General features: G+C 44.8%; 1 protein-coding gene across 4 annotated transcripts in view; it reads left to right on the top strand.

Annotated features, from left to right (window-relative positions):
- Nucleotides 1-7,713: 7,713 nt before the first annotated feature.
- Nucleotides 7,714-17,683, top strand: part of e2f8 (E2F transcription factor 8) — a 28,731-nt gene continuing 18,761 nt past the window's right edge. Inside the window, exons 1-5 of one of the 4 annotated variants that reach the window (XM_063063137.1) lie at nucleotides 7,714-7,937; nucleotides 10,095-10,244; nucleotides 11,278-11,556; nucleotides 11,643-11,790; nucleotides 16,387-16,695. In XM_063063137.1, coding sequence (XP_062919207.1) covers nucleotides 10,176-10,244; nucleotides 11,278-11,556; nucleotides 11,643-11,790; nucleotides 16,387-16,695 — 805 coding nt within the window. In that variant the 5' untranslated portion in view covers nucleotides 7,714-7,937; nucleotides 10,095-10,175. Of the gene's footprint in view, nucleotides 7,943-10,094; nucleotides 10,245-11,277; nucleotides 11,557-11,642; nucleotides 11,791-16,386; nucleotides 16,696-17,683 lie in introns of all 4 variants that reach the window. The other 3 variants (XM_063063136.1, XM_063063139.1, XM_063063138.1) reach the window with 3 other exon arrangements.

Here is a 17,683-nt window from a genome sequence, read left to right as displayed (position 1 = left end):
TCCCATTAAAGAAGGTGCACCATATGTTCTGAATTATACTGGGAGATAAAGATAAATAACAAGGACTGGTTACATAAATTTTACTTGTACAGTAATCCTTTGAGTATAGAAGATTAGGAAAAGAGGCAACTAAAAATAATAAAAGATTTAACAGTGTACAAAAAAAAACATTTTATTTTGGTGAGTAGATAATCTTATAAGGAAAATGGGGCCACTGAAGAGTGAAATAAGGAAGTTTTTTTTCGCAGGGGATCATATAAATTTGTAACTCTCTCTTCAGGACTCAACAGCTTGGTCAGTGATGCCTCTACCAAGCCACACATGATAGTTGATGTTGAATTCTCTATCCAGAGTATATACTGCATCTTTGAACAGAGAATATAGAACAGTACAAGCATTTTGGCCCAGCATGTTGTACTGACATACAGTACATAAACATACTCAGAATCAAGTTTTATATCGCAGGCATGTGGTGTGAAAGTTGTTGTTGTGCAGCAGTAGAATAGTGCAATACATAAAAAAATACAAATTATTATCATTAGGAATATGTGTAAATAATTAAATAAATAGTGCAAAATGAGAGCAAAAACAATGAGCATCACACGCAAAACGCTGGAGGAATTCAGCAGGTCAGGCAGCATCCATGGAAAGAAATAAAAAGTCGATGTTTCAGGAGAAAACCCTTCATCAGGTCTGGAAAGGAAGGGGGAAGAAGCCAGAATAAGAATATGGGGGGAGCAGAAGGAGTACAATCTAGAATGTGACAGGTGAAGCCAGGTAGGTGGGGGAAGGGGGGATGACGTAAGAAGCAAGGAGGTGATCAGTGGAAAAGGTAAAGGGCTACCAAAGAAGGAATCTGATAGGAGAGGAGAGTGGATCTTGGGGAAGACTAAAGAAGGAGAGGAAATGGGGAGGTGATAGCTAGGTTGGGAGAAAAGAAGAGGTAAGAGTGGGGAATTGAGGAAGAGGGAGGAGGAGAGGGGGGAAAGTTACCGAAACTTGGAGAAGTCAATGTTCATGCCATCATGCTGGAGACTACTCAGACAGAATATGTGTTGCTCTTCCAACCACAGAGTGGCTTCACAGTGACATGGCTCCAGGGTGACCAAGGATGGGAGCTCAACGTTCAGGGATATTCAATATTCAGGAGGGATAGACATGAAGGAAGGGGAGGTGGGGTGGTGTTGCTGGTTAAAGAAGAGATTAACGCAATAGAAAGGAAGGACATAAGCCGGGAAGATGTGGAATCGATATGGGTAGAGCTGCGTAACACTAAGGGGCAGGAGACGCTGGTGGGAGTTGTGTACAGGCCACCTAACAGTAGTAGTGAGGTCGGAGATGGTATTAAACAGGAAATTAGAAATGTGTGCAATAAAGGAACAGCAGTTATAATGGGTGACTTCAATCTACATGTAGATTGGGTGAACCAAATTGGTAAAGGTGCTGAGGAAGAGGATTTCTTGGAATGTATGCGGGATGGTTTTTTGAACCAACATGTCGAGGAACCAACTAGAGAGCAGGCTATTCTGGACTGGGTTTTGAGCAATGAGGAAGGGTTAATTAGCAATCTTGTCGTGAGAGGCCCCTTGGGTAAGAGTGACCATAATATGGTGGAATTCTTCATTAAGATGGAGAGTGACATAGTTAATTCAGAAACAAAGGTTCTGAACTTAAAGAGGGGTAACTTTGAAGGTATGAGACGTGAATTAGCTAAGATAGACTGGCAGGATTGATGGTGGATATGCAATGGCAAGCATTTAAAGGTTGCATGGATGAACTACAACAATTGTTCATCCCGGTTTGGCAAAAGATTAAATCAAGAAAGGTAGTGCACCCATGGCTGACAAGTGAAATTAGGCTTAGTATCAATTCCAAAGAAGAAGCATACAAATTAGCCAGAGAAAGTGGCTCACCTGAGGACTGGGAGAAATTCAGAGTTCAGCAGAGGAGGACAAAGGGCTTAATTAGGAAGGGGAAAAAAGATTATGAGAGAAAACTGGCAGGGAACATAAAAACTGACTGTAAAAGCTTTTATAGATATGTAAAAAGGAAAAGACTGGTAAAGACAAATGTAGGTCCCCTACAGACAGAAACAGGTGAATTAATTATGGGGAGCAAGGACATGGCAGACCAATTGAATAATTACTTTGGTTCTGTCTTCACTAAGGAGGACATAAATAATCTTCCAGAAATAGTAGGGGACAGAGGGTCCAGTGAGATGGAGGAACTGAGCGAAATACATGTTAGTAGGGAAGTGGTGTTAGGTAAATTGAAGGGATTGAAGGCAGATAAATCCCCAGGGCCAGATGGTCTGCATCCCAGAGTGCTTAAGGAAGTAGCCCAAGAAATAGTGGATGCATTAGTGATAATTTTTCAAAACTCGTTAGATTCTGGACTAGTTCCTGAGGATTGGAGGGTGGCTAATGTAACCCCACTTTTTAAAAAAGGAGGGAGAGAGAAACCGGGGAATTATAGACCGGTTAGCCTAACGTCGGTGGTGGGGAAACTGCTGGAGTCAGTTATCAAAGATGTGATAACAGCACATTTGGAAAGCGGTGAAATCATCGGACAAAGTCAGCATGGATTTGTGAAAGGAAAATCATGTCTGACGAATCTCATAGAATTTTTTGAGGATGTAACTAGTAGAGTGGATAGGGGAGAACCAGTGGATGTGGTATATTTGGATTTTCAAAAAGGCTTTTGACAAGGTTCCACACAGGAGATTAGTGTGCAAACTTAAAGCACACGGTATTGGGGGTAAGGTATTGATGTGGATGGAGAATTGGTTAGCAGACAGGAAGCAAAGAGTGGGAATGAATGGGACCTTTTCAGAATGGCAGGCGGTGACTAGTGGGGTACCGCAAGGCTCAGTGCTGGGACCCCAGTTGTTTACAATATATATTAATGACTTGGATGAGGGAATTAAATGCAGCATCTCCAAGTTTGCGGATGACACGAAGCTGGGTGGCAGTGTTAGCTGTGAGGAGGATGCTAAGAGGATGCAGGGTGACTTGGATAGGTTAGGTGAGTGGGCAAATTCATGGCAGATGCAAATTAATGTGGATAAATGTGAAGTTATCCACTTTGGTGGCAAAAATAGGAAAACAGATTATTATCTGAATGGTGGCCGATTAGGAAAAGGGGAGGTGAAACGAGACCTGGGTGTCATTATACACTGGTCATTGAAAGTGGGCATGCAGGTACAGCAGGTGGTGAAAAAGGCGAATGGTATGCTGGCATTTATAGCGAGAGGATTCGAGTACAGGAGCAGGGAGGTACTACTGCAGTTGTACAAGGCCTTGGTGAGACCACACCTGGAGTATTGTGTGCAGTTTTGGTCCCCTAATCTGAGGAAAGACATCCTTGCCATAGAGGGAGTACAAAGAAGGTTCACCAGATTGATTCCTGGGATGGCAGGACTTTCATATGAAGAAAGACTGGATGAACTGGGCTTGTACTGGTTGGAATTTCGAAGATTGAGGGGGGATCTGATTGAAACGTATAAAATCCTAAAGGGATTGGACAGGCTAGATGCAGGAAGATTGTTCCCGATGTTGGGGAAGTCCAGAACAAGGGGTCACAGTTTGAGGATAAAGGGGAAAACTTTTAGGACCAAGATTAGGAAAAACTTCTTCACACAGAGTGGTGAATCTGTGGAATTCTCTGCCACAGGAAACAGTTGAGGCCAGTTCATTGGCTATATTTAAGAGGGAGTTAGATATGGCCCTTGTGGCTACGGGGGTCAGGGGGTATGGAGGGAAGGCTGGGGCGGGGTTCTGAGTTGGATGATCAGCCATGATCATAATAAATGGCGGTGCAGGCTCGAAGGGCCGAATGGCCTACTCCTGCACCTATTTTCTATGTTTCTAAGTATTTTTCCATGATCTATGATCAATCCAACCTGTCCCTCCTACACAGCCCATAATCCTCGATTTTTCTTACATCCATGCGCCAATCTAAGAGTATTTCAAATGTCCCTATAGTATCAACATCTATGACCACCCCTGGCAGTTAGTTCCAGACATCCACTACTCTTCTGCAGCCCCATCCTCAGATTGTGTTGGTCGTTGATGCATATGATACTTTTCACTGTATTTTCAATATACATGTGTGTCATGGTCCAGATCGGGGTCCCTTTAAATTTACCTTGTTTATGTTACAATCTGGACCATTGATTCCCTGTTTTCCCGTGTCCCTCGGCTTTGGTGGTTAGAGGCAATTAACGCACGGCTGAACCGGTAGTTAATAGTCTCCGGCTTTCAGCCGTTCGGCGCGGGAACATCTGCAAAGTCATCAAAGGTACAGTGTGCTGATATCATCTGGCTGGAGCAAGCCTAGACTCTGCCGCAGCAGTGCCGGTAATTCGCCTTTCCTCACCGGAGCAACCTTGTCCAGTTACCTCGCCAAAGTGAGCCTACAAAGTTTCCTCATCAAGGTGGGTCCGTCAGAGAGAATCAGGAGCCGCTGTCTACTGTTCCTGGGCCGAGTCTAGAGCTCGCCACTACCCAGAGGATCCAAGTACCACGTCCAAGTCCTGGCTCCGGTGGCATCCAAGTACCACGTCCAAGTCCAAGTCCTGGCTCCGGCAGCATCCAAGTACCAAGTCAAGTCCAAGTCCTGGCTCTGGCGGCATCCGAGTACCACATCCAAGTCCAAGTACTGGCCCTGGCGGCATCCGAGTACCAAGTCAAGTCCTGGCCCTGACAGCATCCGAGTACCAAGTCAAGTCCTGGTCCTGGCGGCATCCGAGTACCACGTCAAGTCCTGGCTCTGGCGGCATCCGAGTACCAAGTCAAGTCCAAGTCCTGGCTCCGGCAGCATCCAAGTACCACATCCAAGTCCAAGTACTGGCCCTGGCGGCATCCGAGTACCAAGTCAAGTCCTGGCCCTGACAGCATCCAAGTACCAAGTCAAGTCCTGGTCTTGGCGGCATCCGAGTACCACGTCAAGTCCTGGCCCTGGCGGCATCCGAGTACCTAGTCAAGACCTGGCCCTGGCGGTCTGTGATTCCTGTCCTACCCCCCTGTCTGAATCCCTTCTCTGCCCCTCTTGCCTCTAGCCCTCGTCTGCACCTCAGTCTAGTTCTATCGCTGGAGCTAGATAGGAACTGTGTTGTTCTTTGGTGTTTGTCTTGTCTTGTCCTTGCCTCCATGGGGTAAGTCAGGCCGTCTTGCCGTTGCTCCGCGGGGAGTCATGTCTTGTCTTGTCTTGACCTCGCCTCCGTGGGGTAAGTCAGGCCGTCTTGCCGTTGCCCCGCAGGGGTCATGAGTCCCGGCCCTATGTCCTGTACCCAAGGAGGGGTCCTGGCTTTGTGTTCTGTGTATGTGTCCCTGGTTACATGTACCTGCTCTCCCGAGACCGAGGCTCTGTGTTCCCATGTTCCTCCTCTCCCTAGCCCATGTCATGTCCTTGCCTGGTTCTGGGGTCCGAGCCAGAGGCAAGACCCAGGTACTGGGTCCTTGCCCAGTCTCTGGCTCGGAGTCCATACCCTAGCCTCTTCATTTCTCCTCTGGTTCTGGGATCCAATTCCGAGTCCTAGCCCAGACCCCTAACCCAGCCTGGTGGTAGTCCTGAATCCTTGTCCAGTTCGCTACTCCTGCTCCCGCCTGGCTCTCCTGGTATCGAACAATAAGCTAAATCTAAGTAACCTCACAAGATGTGTCTTGCATTTGGGTCCACCCTTGCTCCCAATGCCCCACCATTGTGACAATGTGACAAATAAAACTAATCTTTTCTCTATCTACAAAGCAATGTTGATCATTTAATGCTTTAAAAATATGAGATTTTGGGAAGACCCCATAATGTTAATCTGTACATAACGCACCGAAGGACTCTCATAAGTGTGAAGGAACCGAGGGACCAAGGAGTCCTAAAGAAAGCACGAGTAGATAAGCTGGGTCATAAGCCACGTGGGATACTTGTCTTTGTTAACGTAAGAGATTCTGCAGATGCTAGAAATCCAGAATAACACACAGAAACTACAGGAGGAACTCAGTAGGTCAAGCAGCATCTAGGAAAAGGAACAAAGGGTCGACATTTCGGATCAAGGCCTTTCATGGTACTTGCCTTCATTAACCAGGCACTGAAAATAATAAGAGAGATTATCATGCAAAATATAAAATGTTAAGGAGTGCTGAATAATGTTGGTTGCTGCACTGTGAGAAAGGAGTGTGATTGCACTGGAGAGAGTGCAGAGGAGATTCACAAGGATGTTTCTGGGAATATTTAGCTATCAGGAGAGAATGGATTTGTTGGCTTTGTTTACATTGGAAGCTGAGGAGGGACCTGACAGTTATACATAATTAAAAGGGACATGGAAAGGGTAGAGAATGAGAAACTTTTCCCTTTAGCAGAAGTTTTGAGAAAACAGAGGATATAGGTTTAATGGTAGGGATTTTAAAGGGAATTTGAGGATTTTTAAATTTTTCGGCAAAAATCTGGAACATATGCCTGAGGGAATAGTGAAGGCATGCAGTCTCACTATTTCCTACGAAGTATTTAGATAAACCCTTGAAATTCTGTGGCATAGAATATTACTATTGGGTTACTGGGAATATAGACGGGACTGATAAGACTCAGTGGGATGAAGGGCCTGTTTCCATTCAGTATAATTCTTTCGCTTAATTCTACAGCTTCTAGAAGACCCTCTCACGCTACGCATGCTTGTCATCCCAAGTGCCAACATCGCTCTCTCAGAATTAATTAATATAGAACCGAATGAAAGTTAAAATTGATATCCAGGAGTCGGTTTTTGGTTGCATAAATATCGTCCATTAAACTTTAGAATGAACGAATCCAGATCTGTTTAAAGTCTCAATGAATAGTTATTTTATCTGTGAAATTTACACTGCCGTGATGACTTACTTACTTCTATTAAAATTCTCAGCCGATTGATACTTGAGTAATAGTTTTCAATCTATTTTGAATCGTTTAATTATGGATTGTCATTCTCTTTTTTTTCAAACACGTAAAGTGTTGTGATAAGCGCTCCTTCTTTATTTCCATTCGGAAAATTGTTTCCCATTCTTTTAGTGGTGCCTGTATACATTAAGATATTAGTCAAAACGATAGCAAAATGAACGTATCACATCTGCTTTTCTAATGAGTCGTCAGATTGAACCTTAGACAGGCTACTTTGAACAAGATTCTTCAAACCCCATAGCGCCATCCTTTTGTTTCAATTTCAATTTGGCGCCGAAGATAGCAAGTTCACAAAGTGCTAATACCAGCTTTAAAATGCTGCTGTCTGTTCCACATCCAATATTTTCTTTTAGGAAAACGATGTTTTCCGGAAATTCATCTGCCATGGAAGTACTTTGTCAGCATTCACCAGTTACTTTGAGCATTCACCAGTAACGTGTTACTTGAGCAATTTCGAATGAAAATGTTGGAACAGATAACCGTCCGAAATGATACGTGAGGAACAGTCATTGTCGCAGGTATCGACACAAGTAAAACAAATCTGTAATTAATATCAAAAATTAATACACACACCACAAAGTCTAAATGACAAGTAATTGCAAACGGGAGATGTTGCAGCTAACATGATTTTTAAACTGCAGGCTTTTTTTTGCGCGCTCTTTCCCCCGCCAATTTTACATTCCTGTCTGAAAGTTGTCTACGCTTCGGGATTGGTCAGAGGGAGTTATTGCGCGTATTATGATTGGCGGAGAAGTTTTGGAAGGGGAGGAGCCATACCGGGGCGGGATTCCATCAAATGGCAGCGGCGGTACAAAGAACAAATTTCCACTTTTCTCCTGGGCTGCAAATGAAGGAAGCAAAGCATCTTACTGATTTTTTCATTCTTGAAAAGGGCAAACATCTTACAGGTCTGTGTAATGAGAACAGAAGTTATAACCGTTCAATGGAATTACTTTAAGTAATTTTGTTATCCCACCCACACGCCAGTGAGTGATTAAATGGAAAAGACTCTTCGGGTAAGGTTTTTGTAAAATTAAAAGAAACTTCAACTTTGCTTAATGTTTTGGGGTAAGGTGTTTATTAAGAGGTAAATTGTTTCCTCTGTGTATATGGAAGACGTTAGATACCGATGCAAACACCGATTGTTGATATGATCATGAGAGTGACTCAGTGAGAGGGTTCTGTTGTGGCGCCGAAAATCAACGCTGCAGCTTTGATCGATACAACTGCAGTTTCAATTTAAAAGATTGTCAAACACGATTACATTAGCAGCCAAACTCTTAAGCAATGAGGGGAGAGAGGCGTAAAGTGAGTTGCTGGGGGGGTCAGGGGACAATACGTCAGACTGAGCAACCTGTTAACTATTTGGGGACGAGAAACTGGCGGGTTACTGGAGGGCGAGGGCTGTGAAGTTAGCTGACGTTGGAAAAGGTTCCACTGATCAGGAGCGTTATATATTTACTCGCAGTGGGTGATGATGGTTGTACCATGCATTCGGGGACAGTCCTACAAGGCAATGTTCCCAGTCCCAGTCCGAGCTGTTATATTCTCGCCTGATATTCAAAGAAGAAACAATGTCACGACGATCACAACTCTCAACCCCGCGGAGCGTCCTCCTGCCCATATCCAGCAGAGATTTCTCATTCACTGCGGACACGATGCTCTTGGAGGCGGACTGGGTGCTTCTGCTTTAGTTCTCATTTTTCTCAATACTTTGAGAGACGAAGAAGTCCCCCCCCCCACAAAACCTTTTCGCGCATCTTTCCCCCTCGCTATAGAATCAAATGACCCCCTACTTCCCATCAGACTTTCCCCTGCTCCCTTTTCCCAACAGGGTTAGACTCTCCCTCCCTATCTTACTCTAGGAGTCAGATCCCGGCCCTCCAACTCTTCCTCCGGGGTTAGAACTTTCCCTAACCACGTCTGATCTTCTCCCACCCCAAGGGGTCACAACTGCCCCCTATACTTCTTCCCCCAGGGGTCAGGCTCGCTTAGATCTTCCTGCCGCACCTCTAACCTCCAGGATAGGACATCACTCCCCGCCCCCTCCACTTGACATGTCCCCCTCCTCCCTCAGTTACTTACCCGCTCCCATCCCTCTGTCCCTAGCCCCGCCCCCTCTGTCCACCCTCCTCTCGCCCCGCCCCCTCTGCCCCCCCCCCTCGCTTCGCCCCGCCCCCTCTCGCACTCAGACCCCTCCCCGAGCCCGCGGGATCCGGATTCGAACCCCGTTATGCGCGGGCTCGTGTCCTCGAATGCCCAGCGGGAAACGCCATTCAAACGTCAGCCCGATAACCGCCGCTGGCTCTGGCATACCGCTTCCCTCTCAACGCCTGACATGTTAATCGAGGAGAGTAAACAATAACTACCTCCGCGACCTGAGACGGGAGAGAGGTGGGCGCCTCACTGACAATCAACCTCTGCCTCTCTCTCCTGTCTCTGCGTTTCATAGATCACGAAGAGATCTGCCATTCCTTGCAGTTAAATTCTGCGCAGGTTGCCTGACTCCGCCGCCGTAAAACCTACTGTTTTGAGCGTTTCTGACAACCGCGCGCGGGATCTTTTCGTTTACGCGCCAATTTCAAAAAGCCGCATTTTTTTCCTCCCTTCCTCCAGGAGCCAACCGAACTTGCTGGTTGACTCGAAGTCCCGGCTCCTCCTCTCGCTGATAGGTAGGCGCCGCCTACTGTTTGGGCTGTTTCTCCGGGTAACGGGGCTCCGATTGGCCCCGCCGGCTGCCTGTCAGTCGAGGACGGGACGAAAACTTGTCCGCCAGTGAGGAAATACTCACTGGGCTTTGGCGTTAGGGCTTTGATATCGATGTCTGGACATCTTCATGTTGTGTTCTCTAACTTCCATAATTTGTTGCATAAATACATTTAGCTGTTAAAAGTTGAGCCCCTATCTATCAACAACAGCAAAACTAACTGATGCAATCCATTGCTGTTTCTTGGAGCTTGCCGTGCGTGATTTAACTGGAAGATTTTCCAACAGTCCATCTAGAGTATTTCAAATGAGCCCGACTGTAAAAAGCTTAGGGCTTTTCAAGAACTACTTTTATCCTGTATATGTTATGCATTCTTTGAAAGTATCTTTTTTTCTTACAGTTATGTAATTTTATGGTTCCTCTTGTTTGTTATTATTTAAACCCGCTATTTTATTTTGAAATTTAGATCCATGCTCTACATAATAGGAGTTTGCTTTCCCAATTCTAGGTAAGCAAGAAGACAAACTTTTGTTTAAAGGTGCAAAACATGAGTGAAAGCTTGAATAAGGCTGACAGAAATGGAAAATCTGAAGCTGATATAGATGTTAACCAAAAGGTGGGTTTCTCTATAATGGCTTATTTCCTAGTTACAAAGACGTATGATATTGTGGGGACTTCTTTCACTTCAGCTGCCTTCTGACACAGAGCTGATGATCTGATGAGGCAAGAGCTACAGTGCCAGATGGAAGAACTGGTGATGTCTTTCTGTCTCTGATCTTAGCTGGTTAGGCAAGAACAAGTTTGAATGGGGGGGGGGCGGCGAGGGAGCACAGTGGTGTGAAGCTAGAGGTGCTGCTACCTCAAAGCACCAATAAATCCAGTTCAACTTTACCTCTTACTCTGTCTTGTCCAGTTTGCACATTCTCTCTGTGATACAGTGGAGCTTCGTCTAGATCCACTGGTTTTACTTACTACTGTAAGTTGCCCCTAGGCACATGTGAATGGGAGATTCTCAGAGAAGCTGAAGGGATAATAAAATGGGATTGGTGCAATGTTCCCTCTAAGGTGTGCAGGTACACACGTCTCTTGCTACTAGCACACAAAGGAATTTAAACTGTGCACAAAAGATTGTCACTCTCAACCACATTGGCATGTTAAGTATATTTCATGATTGTACACTGTCATATTTCCTTTTCGGGTTTCTGATATGGATGGTGTTGACAATGGGGAGTTTGCGATGATCTGTCTGCAGATTTTAGAACTGGCTTATTTATACTGTTTTTATTGAAGAAATTATTCTGTGCACAGATGTTGTCACTGGGCAAAAAAATTGCACAGCACTAGATTTCTGTGCACACTGGTCATAAATTAGGGGGAACATTGGTGTAAAAGGTGTAAGTGTGTGCTTGATAGTGAATACAGACTTTGTGTACTTACTCTTGTGCTTGACTCTCATATTCCAATAAAGAATCAAGGGTGAATATGCCGCGTGTTTGGTTTTCTTTTTTAAAAAGTGCTGTCTTCAAAGCTGTGACAAAACCTTAACTCTTCTTTAAAAATGGCAGTTAAGTATAATGGACTGAAATTGATGCAATGTTTGGAAACAACAAATGTTTCTGTATTTTGTCTTTTTTTCTCTTTCAAAATAGGAAAGTAAGTTTTTAGAACCGCATAAAAAAACAACAAAAACACCATTGAAGCAGCAATCTTCTACCTCACATTCAGTATTAGGAGCTATCAGGCCAGAATTGAGTACCATGACAACTCCAACAAAACTTCAGGACAGCACTGTTGGAGAGCCATGGACTCCTACTGCTAATCTGAAAATGTTAATCAGTGCTGCTAGTCCGGAGATCAGGAACAGGGAAAAGAAGAGGGAATTGCTTGTGGATGAAGACCATACTTCTGAGGCAGTTGAGAATTTACAGGTACCATAACTTCAAAAATTAAAAAAAACAAATTATCAACATCTCTTAATGTGAAGAAAGTAAGGCAAATGTACTGTGAATTTCAGAATCAATTATCTGGAGAAGAATTTCATCCGAGTCGTAAAGAGAAGAGTCTGGGTTTGTTGTGCTACAGATTCTTGGCACGGTATCCTGACTATCCAAATCCTGCAGTGAACAATGATATTTGCTTGGATGAAGTAGCAGCAGAGCTGAGTGAGTTCACACACATTATAAAATGCAAATATGTAGCAAGGAGATAGAGTACGATGTTTGGGGGGGGGAGTGTTTTGATTAGAAAAAAAATCTTTGAAATATTGCCCAAAGTTGATGATCTCCAGAGCTAATTAAATTATGAAATTCAGCCAGTAGAGCGGGAAAAGTTTAAAAAGAAGACTGCCATATCCAGCAGGTGGCAGAGTGATAGGGCTTTGGCTCAATGGGCTTAGGTGGTAACGGGACGAGGCGAGATAGGATTACCTGTGTTAATTGAGGAAAAGAAGTAGTATGTGTGTGAGGCCAGTTTTCTGTGCTTGGTGTCAGATGTGGGAGGTCCTGGAGTCTCCCAGCCTCCTGGACAGCCATATCTGCACCAGGTGTGCCGAGCTGCAGCTCCTAAGAAACCGTATTAAGGAACTGGAGATGCAGCTCGATGACCTTCGTCTGGTCAGGGAGAGCGAGGAGGTGATAGAAAGGAGTTATAGGCAGGTGGTCACACAGGGGCCACGGGAGACAGACAAGTGGGTCAAAGTCAGGAGGGGGAAGGGGAAGAGTCAGGTACTAGAGAATAACCCTGTGGCTGTACCCCTTGACAATAAGTACTCCTGTTTGAGCACTGTTGTGGGGGGACAGCCTACCTGGGGGAAGCAACAGTGGCCGTGCCTCTGGCACAGAGTCCAGCCCTGTGGCTCAGAAGGGTAGGGAAAGGAAGAGGAAGGCAGTAGTGATAGGGGTCTCTATAGTTAGGGAGTCAGACAGGCGATTCTGTGGACGCAGGAAAGAAACTCGGATGGTAGTTTGCCTCCAAGGTGCCAGGGTCCGGGATGTTTCAGATCGCGTCCAAGATATCCTGCAGTGGGAGGGAGAACAGCCAGAGGTCGGGATACATATTGGTACCAATGACATGCGTTGGAAAAGACAACTACAGGGAGTTAGGAAGGAAGTGGAGAAGCAGGACCGCAAAGGTAGTAATCTTTGGATTATTGCCTATGCCACGCGACAGTGAGTATAGGAATGAAATGAGGTGGAGGATAAATGCGTGGCTGAGGGGGCAGGGATTCAGATTTCTGGATCGTTGGGACCTCTTTTGGGGCAGGTGTGACCTGTACAAAAAGGACGGGTTGCACTTGAATCCCAGGGGGACCAATATCCTGGCCCGGGACGGGGTGGGGGGGGGTTAGCTAAGGCTACTGGGAAGAGTTTAAACTAGAATTGTTGGGGAGTGGGAACTGAACTGAAGAGACGGTTGGCTCACAAATAGAGAAAGCTTGCAGATAGTGTGAGAGGGAGGATAGGCAGGTGATAGAGAAGGGACGCGCTCAGACCGACGGTTTCAGATGTGTCTATTTTAACGCAAGAAGTATTGTGAACAAAGCGGATGAGCTAAGAGCATGGATCAGTACTCGGAGATATGATGTGGTGGCTATTACAGAGACTTAGATGGCTCAGGGACAGGAATGGTTACTTCAAGTGCCGGGTTTTAGATGTTTCAGGAAGGACAGGATTGGATGCAAAAGAGGTGGGGGCGTGGCACTGTTGATCAGAGATAGTGTCACAGCTGCAGAAAAGGTGGACGCCGTGGAACGATTGTCTACAGAGTCTCTGTGGGTGGAGGTTAGGAACAGGAAGGGGTCAATAACTTTACTGGGCGTTTTTTATAGGCTGCCCAATAGTAACAGGGATATCGAGGAGCAGATAGGGAAACAGAACCTGGAAAGGTGTAATAACAACAGAGTTGTCGTGATGGGAGATTTTAATTACCCAAATATCGATTGGTATCTCCCTAGAGCAAGGGGTTTAGATGGGGTGGAGTTTGTTAGGTGTGTTCAGGAAGGTTTCTTGACACAATATGTAGATAAGCCTACAAGAGGAGAGGCTGTACTTGATTTGGTATTGGGAAATGAACCTGGCCAGGTGTCAGATCGCTCAGTGGGAGAGCATTTTGGAGATAGTGATCATAATTCTATCTCCTTTGCAATAGCATTGGAGAGAGATAGGAACAGACAAGTTAGAAAAGCGTTTAATTGGAGTAAGGGGAATTATGAGGCTATCAGGTAGGAAATTGGAAACTTAAATTGGGAACAGATGTTCTCAGGGAAAAGTACGGAAGAAATGTGGCGAATATTTAGGGGATATTTGTGTGGAGTTCTGCATAGGTATGTTCCAATGAGACAGGGAAATGATAGTAGGGTACAGGAACCGTGGAGTACAAAGGCTGTAATAAATCTAGTCAAGAAGAAAAGAAAAGCTTACGAAAGGTTCAGAGAGCTAGGTAATGTTAGAGATCTAGAAGATTATAAGGCTAACAGGAAGGAGCTTAAGAAGGAAATTAGGAGAGCCAGAAGGGGCCATGAGAAGGCCTTGGCGGGCAGGATTAAGGGAAACCCCAAGGCATTCTACAAGTATGTGAAGAGCAAGAGGATAAGACGTGAAAGAATAGGACCTATTAAGTGTGACAGTGGGAAAGTGTGTATGGAACCGGAGAAAATAGCAGAAGTACTTAATGAATACTTTACTTCAGTATTCACTATGGAAAAGGATCTTGGTGATTGTAGTGATGACCTGCAGCAGAGTGAAAAGCTTGAGCATGTAGATATTAAGAAAGGAGATGTGCTGGAGCTTTGGGAAAGCGTCAAGTTGGGTAAATCGCCAGGACTGGATGAGGTGTATCCTAGGCTACTGTGGGAGGCGAGGGAGGAGATTGCTGAGCCTCTGGCAATTATCTTTGCATCATCAATGGGGACGGGAGAGGTTCCGGAGGATTGGAGGGTTGTGGATGTTGTTCCTTTATTCGAGAAAGGGAGTAGAGATAGCCCAGGAAGTTATAGACCAGTGAGTCTTACTTCAGTGGTTGGTAAGTTGATGGAGAAGATCCTGAGAGGCAGGATTTATGAACATTTGGAGCGGTATAATATGATTAGGAATAGTCAGTATGGCTTTGTCAAGGGCAGGTCGTGTCTTACGAGCCTGATTGAATTTTTTGAGAATGTGACTAAACACATTGATGAAGGAAGAGCAGTAGATGCAGTGTATATGGATTTCAGCAAGGCATTTGATAAGGTACCCCATGCAAAGCTTTTTGAGAAAGTAAGAAGGCATGGGATCCAAGGGGACATTGCTTTGTGGATCCAGAATTGGCTTGCCCACAGAAGGCAAAGAGTGGTTGTAGACAGGTCATATTCTGCATGGAGGTCGATGGCCAGTGGTGTGCCTCAGAGATCTGTTCTGGGACCCTTGCTCTTCGTGATTTTTATAAATGACCTGGATGAAGAAGTGGAGGGATGGGTTAGTAAGTTTGCTGATGACACAAAGGTTGGAGGTGTTGTGGATAGTGTGGAGGGCTGTGAGAGATTACAGCGGGACATTGATAGGATGCAAAACTGGGCTGAGAAGTGGCAGATGGAGTTCAACCCAGATAAGTGTGAAGTGGCTCATTTTGGTAGGTCAAATATGATGGCAGAATATAGTATTAATGGTGAGACTCTTGGCAGTGTGGAGGATCAGAGGGATCTTGGGGTCCGAGTCCATAGGATGCTCAAAGCAGCTGCGCAGGTTGACTCTGTGGTTAAGAAGGCATACGGTGTATTGGCCTTCATCAATCGTGGAATTGAATTTAGGAGCCAAGAGATAATGTTGCAGCTATATAGGACCCTGGTCAGACCCCACTTGGAGTACTGTGCTCAGTTCTGATCGCCTCACTACAGGAAGGATGTGGAAGTCATAGAAAGGGTGCAGAGGAGATTTACAAGGATGTTGCCTGGATTGGGGAGCATGCCTTATGAAAACAGGTTGAGTGAACTCGGCCTTTTCTCTTTGGAGCGACGGAGGATGAGAGGTGACCTGACAGAGGTGTATAAGATGATGAGAGGCATTGATCTTGTGGATAGTCAGAGGCTTTTTCCCAGGGCTGAAATGTTTGCTACAAGAGCACACAGTTTTAAGGTGCTGGGGAGTAGGTACAGAGGAGATGTCAGGGGTAAGTTTTTTACTCAGAGAGTGGTGAGTGCGTGGAATGGGCTGCCAGCAATGGTGGTGGAGGCAGGTACGATAGGGTCTTTTAAAAGACTTTTGGATAGGTACATGGAGCTTAGAAAAATAGAGGGCTATGGGTAAGCCTAATAATTTCTAAGGTAGGGACATGTTCAACAGAACTTTGTGGACCGAAGGGCCTGTATTGTGCTGTAGGTTTTCTTTGTTTCTCTGCCTGTGGTGCTTGCACATAGTTTAATGGAGCATTAACTCTATGAACGTACTATTTTATCCAAATTTCTTACCTTTTCCACACAATTTCAATTAAGTATAGTAATAGAGGGGATCATGCATCTTTGTAAAAACATTGACAAGTACAAGTTCAGATGGAGAGGAGAAAATTAAGTTAACTATAAGAGTATAATTTATGAAACAACTTATTTTTAATTGAACATACAACAAAATGCTGGGAGCTCAGCAGGTCAGGCAGCATCCACAGAAATGAACAAACAGCCAATGTTTTGGGCTGAGACCCTTCTTCAATAGAATGATTAAAATACTGTTTAAGTCATCTGGAAATGATATACTAATCAACTAATGGAATTTTGTGTCTGCTTGCAATAGATGTTGAACGTCGACGTATCTATGATATTGTGAATGTTCTAGAAAGCTTACATATGGTGAGTCGCCTTGCCAAGAACCGGTACACCTGGCATGGCCGTCATAATCTCACTCACACACTAGGAACATTGAAAAATGTTGGTGAAGATCAAAAATATGCAGAACAAATGTTGAACATTAAGAAGAAAGGATTTGAACTGCATGAGACATATGTAAAAGAGCCACTACGTGAACAAAATTCTGCTAACAAAGGTGAAGTGAAGCCCAAGGAGATGTACTTTGTGGAACTCCCTGGAATGGAATTTCGAGCAGGTATTTATGTCTTCAGGTTTATTGATCTGTTTGCACAATTTTAATGCACAAACAGCATTATCTCTGCTATTGCAGAACCCATTGAAGTTGTGTATTGCCTTGATTTTCTGTGCCCGTCCTGTAGAGTAATTTACATCCTATAAAAACAAAATGCTTTATTTATATAATGCAGAGTAAACCCTTCAAGCCACACCATCCCAGCTACCTCCAGAAAACCTGATTAATCCTAACCAAATCACAGGTCAATTTCCAACCTACCTGGTACGTCTTTGGACTGTGTGAGTGAGATTATGACGGCCGTGCCATGAGCACTGGTTCTTGGCAAGATGGCTCACTCCACGGGGAGGACGTACAGAGACTCCTTGCATAACGGCACCAGGATTGAATTCCTAACTCTTGAAAACCCCGAGCTATAACAGCGTTGCGCTAACCATTACACTACTGTGACACCCCAGTACAGCACTGTTAAATGCTGTAACAAAGCAAAGCCTTTGGCCCCTTCTTTCCATTGTCTAGAAACAAGTTACATTCCTACAGTTGCTGTCTCCTTTCAGATATATATTTTGTAATGTTTCTTTGCCATATGGTCATTCCTTAGTTTCAAACTGGTTTAGACCATAAGACATAAGAGCAGAATTATGCTCATTGAGTCTGTTCCACCACCATTCCATCATGGCTGATTAATTATCTCCCTCAACCCCATTCTCCTGCCTTCTTCCCATAACCTTTGATGCCCTCACTAATCAAGAACCTATCAACCTCCACTTTAAAAATACCCAATACTTGGCCACCACAGCTGTCTGCGGCAATGAATTCCACAGATTCACCACCATCTGACGAAAGAAATTCCTCCTCATCTGTTCTAAAGGCACTTACTTCTATTCGGAGGTTGTGCCCTCTCGTTCTAGATGCACCTCCCCCCCCCCACTATAGGAAACACCTTCTCCACATCTGCTCCATCAAGGCTTTTATGTGACATAGTTAGCAA

The sequence above is a fragment of the Mobula hypostoma genome, chromosome 11 (assembly GCF_963921235.1).
Source record: "Mobula hypostoma chromosome 11, sMobHyp1.1, whole genome shotgun sequence".
In the NCBI taxonomy this organism is placed as follows: Eukaryota; Metazoa; Chordata; class Chondrichthyes; order Myliobatiformes; family Myliobatidae; genus Mobula; species Mobula hypostoma.
This window is presented reverse-complemented; position numbering and strand designations above follow the sequence as displayed.